Source organism: Lepidochelys kempii, chromosome 14 (assembly GCF_965140285.1).
Source record: "Lepidochelys kempii isolate rLepKem1 chromosome 14, rLepKem1.hap1, whole genome shotgun sequence".
In the NCBI taxonomy this organism is placed as follows: domain Eukaryota; kingdom Metazoa; phylum Chordata; order Testudines; family Cheloniidae; genus Lepidochelys; species Lepidochelys kempii.
The window spans coordinates 36,655,600-36,664,156 of record NC_136393.1 but is presented as its reverse complement, the minus strand read 5'-3'; the positions used below and the strand labels follow the sequence as shown (position 1 = coordinate 36,664,156).

At 44.9% G+C, this 8,557-nt stretch overlaps 1 protein-coding gene across 1 annotated transcript; it reads left to right on the top strand.

Moving 5' to 3' along the window:
• The first annotated feature begins 481 nt into the window (after window positions 1–481).
• LOC140898165 (olfactory receptor 10A7) lies at window positions 482–1,450 on the top strand. Its single transcript, XM_073311599.1, has one exon. It carries the CDS (start codon window positions 485–487, stop codon window positions 1,448–1,450), a length of 966 nt encoding a protein of 321 aa, XP_073167700.1. The 5' UTR covers window positions 482–484.
• Window positions 1,451–8,557: the final 7,107 nt, after the last annotated feature.

The following is an 8,557-nucleotide window of genomic DNA, read 5'->3' as shown; positions in this document are numbered from 1 at the left end:
AGAAGATCAATGCCTAAGGAAAATAGACTGCAGCGGATATCTCAGTTCAACATTTTAGCTGATGTATTTATTGATTTCTGACTTCTAAGTCATGGCATGATTCTGGCAGTTGCTGGAAGTGAAATACTGCATTTAAGCATCATTGTTCAGCTTCAGTATGTCACTAGATGGGATACGACAGTAGATAAAGAGTCTGATCTGCATATCAGTACTCTGCTACCAAAGAGAAATAGCCTGTTATATTAGTCATTGCTCTGATACGGCATAGGGTTGTCTACATGGATACAAAAGATCTGTTCTTGAACTGTGACTCCTTGCACTTTGACTAAAGTCAACACTTAGTCTTAAAACTTCAGCTGGTAACCAGGAGAGGGAGGGGAGTTTCTGAATATTTATAGAATTAATTAACACTTGATTGGCTTTCAGCTCTTATGTTCTTCCAATTCAATTGCATAGTTTGCTTTATTCTTCCTAGACTCAACCCATGGCAGACAGAAACCAGAGAAACCAAACGGCTGTCACAGAATTTATCCTCCTGGGATTCGGGGATGTCCCTGAACTGAAAATTCTTCTTTTCCTCATGTTCTTAGCGATCTACATGGCAACTATGTTCGGGAACATGCTCATCACTGCACTAGTTGTGACCGATCAGCACCTTCACACTCCCATGTACTTCTTCCTGGGGAACTTGTCCTGCTTGGAGACCTGCTACACCTCAGCCATCCTTCCCCGGATGCTGGCCAGTCTCCTGACTGGGGACAGAACCATCTCATTCAGTGGCTGCATCACACAACTGTATTTCTTTTGTGCTCTGGTGGCTACAGAATGCTGTCTCCTGGCAGCGATGTCTTATGATCGGTATATAGCGATATGTAAACCCCTGCACTATTCAACTCTTATGAATACCAGGTTTTGCCTCCAGTTGGCTGCTGGGTCAGGGTTAAATGGTTGTTTGGCTACTGCAATCGTTGTATTATTCATGTCTCATTTAATATTCTGTGGCCCGAATGAAATTGACCATTTCTATTGTGATCTTATCCCATTGATAAAACTTTCCTGCGGTGACACACACCTGATCATATTGCTGGATTTTGTACTGGCCTGTGTATTCACCCTGCCACCATTCCTACTAACACTGACATCCTATGTGTGTATCTTCACAACCATCCTGAGAATCCCTTCCACCACTGGGAGGCAAAAGGCCTTTTCCACCTGCTCCTCTCACCTCATTGTGGTGACGATTTACTATGGAACCCTCATGATTGTCCACGTGCTACCGAATCGCGACACATTAAACATCCTAAACAAAGTGCTCTCTCTTTGCTATACAGTCCTGACTCCCCTGGTTAACCCACTCATCTACAGCCTGAGAAACAGAGATGTCAAGAAAGCCTTGAGCAAAGCAGTCAGTACATATGTGTCTTTCACAAAAACAGGCAGTGAATTCTAGATTTAACTTGGCCTAAATCACCCAGGCAGCTTTGAAAACCTCAGGCTCTCAGCTTCCACTGAAATTCATTTGAAATCCCCCATTGAAATTCTCACCACTAATGTGAAAAAAATGGAGATGATCTGTATGGAGTCACTGAGGCAGTGTTGGCAGTCCCACGCTGTCTCCATGTAACAGAACAGAGAGGAAAGTGAGATTGCGGACAGCTCTGTCACGCTCTCATGTTCACCACTGACACACGCAGAATGATGGTATTTTTCTCCATCGTCTTGTCTTTACATTCACCCTCTGTGAGGAGCGTGTACAGCGTCTGAACCTGCACAGAGCTGACACTGTGTAAGGCACAAAGTCCACTAACGATCAAAGTAAATCCCTGTGTGTATCCGCTGTTCATTGTTTCTCTGTGCTAGATACTTAAGTCTTGTAATCAAATTCAGAGTCTCATGCAAACAAAACGCAATGGGTGACATCATCATGTTTTTTGCTGCAGATCTTTTCTTATACCCGTAAGGACATAATGGAGAATCCAGCTGGAACTCAGGTCAGTGTGGTCCATCTAAGTGGAAGGACCAGGGAGGGAAGTGGCCATAACCATGGGCCCATCACGGAGTTTTTAACTGCGCAACAGGCAGAGTGGAGACCATTTTAACCAAGTTTTTATATCCATAAAACAGCCATTTCTGATCAAAATTCATGTTTGGACAATAAAAATACTAACTCCTGATGTAGCTGAGATGGGGACGTAAGCCTGAGGAATCTGCCACCCTTGAAATTGTGCTTATTGACATCATATCCCTCTGCAAACAAACCACCTTCCCGACGCTCACACAGACCAGATACAAACACCCAGGCCGCAGCAGTGGCCTCTGGACACTTCACCAGGAACAGCTTCATCACTCTTACATGGGCTAAGCCCAGCTGTGACCAGCTCCAGCAAAGCCACAGCACCAGGCTCACCGGGCCCTTGGAGGCGGGGGGGTTGGGCAAACAAAGAGGTTGTTCTCACAGCGAAGCAGTGAAAGAGACACCCCAGGTTGGAAAATTGAGGGGACACAGCTGTTCCTCTGTGCAGATTGTACCCCAAGTAATGTCACAGTATCTTAGTTCTTGCTTTATCTCCAGCACTTTTTTGATCCACTCTGCCATTCTCAGGAGGTCGATATCCCCTATCTTTGTGTCCTTATCTAGGGATTTTACTATTAGGTCATTTCCCCCCATTTCCTTTTCCTGCCCTCCTATTCTTCTTCTGGTTCCAGAGACTCTACGCTTTTCTTTTTCCTTGCTTGCATCCACTCTTCTTCAGTGCTTCCACTATCCTCATGGTCTAGCCTGGTTTCAGTTCACTAATCTCTTTCATCTCACACTGCCAGTCAGCCAGTAGCTCCTCTGTCAGACCATGTGATAAATAAAGGTGGGGGTGGGAGGGAGTAGCTTCCTTTGATGGACACCCAGCCAGCCAGTTTGCTGTAAAATCTCTCTTGGTAGCTGTTCTTTACTTGCTTTACCTGTAAAGGGTTAAAAAAAAATCCCCTAGGTAAAGAAAAAAAAGTGGGCACCTGACCAAAAGAGCCAAAAGGAAGGAAGAGCTCTTTAAAATTGGGAAGGAAACTTTCCCTTTGTCTGTTGTTCTCTGGGCTGGAGGGACAGAGCAGCCATGCCATAAGCAGCTTAAGCCAGGTATGATTGCAAATGAGCAGATCATGCCCAGAACTATTTACCTGAACTCCAACTCTGGAAGTAGATCAGAATGTTTAGCTAGACGCGATTAGGGTTATTTCTTTAAGTTCTTATTGGCTTGTGAACTTCTCTGTGCTAACCCCAGATGCTTTTGTTTGCTTGTAACCTTTAAGCTGACCCCTCAAGAAAGCTATTTTGGGTACTTGATTTTTGGAATTGCTCTTTTAAAATCTAGCCAAAACCTAAGTTCCAAATGTATTTTCTTTCTTTTTGTTTTTAATAAAATGTACCCTTTTTAAGAACAGGATTGGACTTTTGGTGTCCTAAGAGGTTTGTGCCTCTTGTTTGATTAGCTGGTAGCCACAGCTAATTTCCTTTGGTTTTTTTCTCAGCTCTTCCCCAGAGAGGGGCTGAAAGTGCTTGAGGATCCGCACAGGGAGGGTCCCCAAGTGCTCCTGCCTGGGTTCCAAGAGGTTGTTTTTTTTTGCATTTGAGTGGTGGCAGCATTTACCAAGCCAAGATCAGAGAAAAGCTGTCATCTTGGGAGTTCAATACAAGCCTGGAGTGGCCAGTATTAATTTTTAAAATCCTTGTGGGCGCCACTTCTGCACTTGGAGTGACAGAGTTGGGATTCAGCCTTGACAGCCCACAATCACCACTGAGACAACCCCTCTTCAGACCTTAACCACTTCCTGCCACACCCCATGGGCTTATATAGGGTCAAGGAGCCAATCAGGGATTGCTAAAACCACTGTCAGTCACATCACTTGAGGCGGAACGTGCCATGGTGTTCTACCACTGCAGATTGCGTGCTGTGGGGAGTAATCAAATGACAGGTGCCAACGTTGGTTGCCTAGTAGCCCTATAGACCAGGGTGAAAGTCCCACCAGGCCTTACATCACCCCTGTTGGCAGTGCTGCCCAGCCAGTTTCTTTGGTAAGGATGGTTTGTGTGCTTAGCAGATAAAGGAAGCTTGACTATGAAATCCAACATAATGGCCACCCAGGGCCGAGATGGGGTTTCTGAAGGTGTTAGGGTGCTGAGGGGCTCCTCCTTCCTAACTGAATGGATAAGGGAGAGAAGGCCTTGGGGAATAGGACACCTAGTAAATTATGGGGCTTGAGGATGTATGTCAGCTCTGTATGGGTGTGGTAATGGTCAGGGAGGTAGTTCCCTTTTTGGGACAGGGCATTGGTTGCCTTGTTCTGGGCTCCTGGGTGATGGAAAAATAAAAGTGTGTGAACAACGAGGCTTCTTGAAGCTGTCTTTGGTTCAGCGCCTTTGCTCTGTAGAGATACAGGTTTACACAGATCATGAAAATATGGAGTATCAGGTGTAAGACACCTTCAGGGTGGTGGCACCATTCCCCGAAAGTGGCTTTGATTGCGAGAAGCTCCATATCTAAAATATCATAATTTTGTTGTGCTGGTGTGAGTTTCCGAGAATAATAGGCACAAGGGAGCAGGTGCTGTTGGGGGCCAGATCTTGGGGAAGTATGGTCCCAATTGTAACATTACATGCGTCGGTCTCACTGACAAAGGCCCATGTTTGGTCAGGATGGATCAGGACTGGAGCACTGGTGAAGGCCATCTTGAGTTGGTCGAACACCCGTTGAGCCTCCGGAAAGCAGATGAAGGAGATTGTTTGCGGAGCACTGTCAATGAGGCTATCTGGTCTAAAAACCCAGGCATGAAGTGCCTATAAAAATTAGCGAACCCAAGGAAGCACTGCAGCTCCTTGATGTTCCAGGAGGGCCACCCAGGTCTGGACAGTGTTCACCTTCCTGAGGTCCATCCAAAGGCTCTCAGAGTAACACAAGTACTCCATGGAGTGCTGGTCAAAGCTGCCCCCCTTTTGTTTGCAACATGGGGAGTTCCATCTCTCAATCCATTCAGGTGTACCTCGCGCCCCATGGATCATGCTGGATAGAGGACGACCCACTTCCTCCATGTCCCACAAGGACAGCCTTCTACAAGTGTTAGGGGTGGTCCAGACAAACTGTCAGGATCCTGGACAAAGGTACGCAGGAGTAGTGGCAGGAGCTTGGGGTCCCAGTCAAGCTGAGGGTCAGTGTCAAAGACAGAGTCAGGAATTGGGCCGAAGCTCAATACCAGGTATTGGTGTCCCACTCTAAGGTTCCAGGGGTCGATCAGGAGTCAGAATCCAAGTCAGAGCAGAGGTCAGTACTGTGCGTACAGCAACAGAGAGGCAGGGCGATTGTGGCAGATAGCTGGAATCCATGTTGTTCCCTGAACACTTCCTGGTGCGCCGCATGGGCACATATGGGAGTCAAGACCACTGTCAGTCCGATCACTCGAGGTGAAGCTTACTGTGGCACCCAACCACTGCAGATTGTGGGCCGCAGGGAATAAATCAGCTGCAGCTGCTGGCAGGTGGTTGCGTGGAGCTATTAGTTACCTAATAACTCTACAGGTTCAAGTCCTGCTGATACTTACAGCCACTTTGGGTGGCTAGCTCAAAGGTAGATAAGGGTTATATTCTGCAGGAACCCCACCCGTGGTAGATGTAGACAGATCTCAATGGTGTGGTGCTCAAAAGGACTATCCTAGGAAAAGTCCCTTGGGGGAAATGCATGAACCAGTTTACTAGAGAGGCAAGATGGGTGAGGTAATATCTTTTATTGAACCAACTTCTGTCAGTGAGAGAGACAAGCTTTTAGCTACTATACTGCATGAACCAGTGTAGTCAGGTTCAGATGCCCTTCTCAACCCCCCAGGGGACCTTTGGGAAGGAACCCTGAACTAAGGGACTTTGAAGTAGATAAAAAAAAAACAGCCTGTGGCTCCAAGGGTTAATGTGATACTTGGATATATAAACAGGGTAATCTAGAGTAAAGAGGCTATTTTACCTCTGTATTTGGTCCTGGTGTGACCACTGCTGGAATTCTGTGTCCAGTTGTGGTGCCCACAATTCATGAAGGATGTTGAAAAACTGGAAAGGGTTCAGCGAAGAGCCATGAGGATGATTAAAGGATTTGAAAACCTGCCTATTAGTGATTGAACTCCTTGAGTCTATCTGTTCAGCTTAACAAGGAGCAGGTTAAGGGGTTAAGCATCATAATCTGTAAGCAACCATGTGGGGAACAGAAATGTGATAATGGAGGGCTCTTCAACCTAGCAGAGAAAGGTAGAACAAGATCCGAAGGCTGGAAGTTGAAGCTAGACAATTAATACTGGAACTAAGGCACAGTTTTTATCAGTGAGGGTAATTAACCATTGGAACAATTTACCAAAGAGTCATGGTGAATTTCCCATCAGTGGAAATTTTTAAATCGAGACTGGGTATTTTTTCCTCAAGGGTCTGCTCTAGTTCAAACAGGAATTAATTCAGGGAAGCCTTACAGCCTGTGTTACACAGCGGTTCAGACTAGATGATCCCAGGGACCCTTTCTGGCCTTGGAATCTATGAATCTATGAATAAGTGGGGAGAGATTCTGATTGGGGTGTCAGACTGTCCGAGAGGCTGTGACTGCAGGGGGAAATCTGCCTCATTGTTCTTGGGGGTGTACCTGGGGTAAGTGGAACCTGCTTCAACTGGCAAGGAAAGGCAGTGTTTCAATAAGACAATATGTGCATAGGATTTTATTGTTTTAACCCTGTTTCCCTCTGGCTATGACCACAGTAATAGTTCTTGTGTTACAGTTAACTTTCTGTGGCCCCAATGGAATTGATCCTTTCTACTGTGAATCCACAGAAATAATAAATCACAACTGCTGCGACACCAACCGCACGGAGCTTGCCAATACCATTGTGGCTGCTATATTCACTCTGCCCCCATTGACACGGCTGTCACCAACATGTTAACTGAGCACCTCCCGGTCATTAACAATGGGACACCTCAAGAAAGAAGAGTTTGTCGATATGGGGAGAAATTATATCAATTTGAAGAAATATGGACCCTGTTTCTTGATACTTTTGAATAACGAATGTTGAAATAATGCCTGACTTCCATTCCACAGGACCTCTCTGCTTTCTCCCTCCTACTTCCTGCTCCCGTTCCCAACTTACATTTTTTGCCAGTTTGTGTCTTTTTTAAATGGTTGTTACCCCCTCCCTCTCTTGCAATGTTTGTCTGATTTTGTATTGTCTAGTCTTGAATCTCTGGCAAATTGTAAAGTTGCATAATTGCATTTTTAGCTCACCTGTAAAATATGCAGTGTTAGGTAACATGTACAGGTTGAAACAATTGTTCTTGTTTGTTTCTTTTTGAAAATTAATAAAAAACGAGTCACAAAAATAAAATGACAGGACACCTCACAATTACTCCCAGGAGGTAGGGACTTAATATCCCCGTATTGCAGAGGCACAAGGCAGATTACGGGATATGCCCAAATCCACGCAGGAAATCTGTGGTTGAGCTGGAAAGTGAAAACAGATGTCCCACATGATGCTCCAGGGTCCTATCATTATTCCATCCTTCAACACCTGAGTGGGTAAAGCCTCCTCATTCCCATTGATTCACCTCCTGTGCCTTCTACTGGCCACAAAATACTGACCCCACAAGCAGAAGGTAAGGTTTGAGAAACAGGCATTTATTCACTCTAAGAGCCATTGGATGGCTAACAAGGCAACTGGTGACAAAGGGGATGCTGTACTGTTTAATGGCTACCCTGGTAGAGGGAAAGGGGCAGCTATACTGTATTATGGGCACTACGGGGCAGCAGTAATTCTCTAAAATACCCTCTAGAATGCAGCTTTTATGACTATCGACAAAGCAATACTATTGTCATTATTCCTTTGTATTATGGCCAGGCTGTAATAGGATCATCCAGTAATCTGGCCCTGGCCCCATTGTGCTGTACAATGTACAAACACAGAATAAGAGAGTCTCAAAGAGCTTACAATCTAAATAGACAAGACAGACCCGGGGTGTGGACAGGGCTATAACTAGATTTAGAAGGATTCAATTTTTATGAGTAAATGATGGTACATTTTGATTCACTGCACACACATTGTCAGCCAATACTATCAAGTAAACAAACACTTGGAAGCCACCATTATGGGTATGGTGCCATAAGATAGATAGATAAATAGATATTGTAGTCAGTTCTTTGTCTACACTTTGGTTTCTTATGAAATATATTCAAGAGACCAAATAACTAATGTCAGTCTTGTTTATCAGTAGGGTACAGGAAAAAGTTTCTATAGAATACCAGTCTCAGAAGAGCAGTCCCATGCAGCGATGTTATATTCACCTTACGCAGAAGGTGTACTCCCAAGATTACACATTTCAGCTGGTATTACTTTCATGATTTCACAAGTTACACATTTCTTTATAGAACAAGGAGTCTGGTGGCACCTTAAAGACTAACATTTATTTGGGCATAAGCTTTCATGGGTAAAAAAACACTTCTTCAGATGCGTGGAGTGAAAATTACAGATGCAGGCATTCGATACTGACACATGAAGA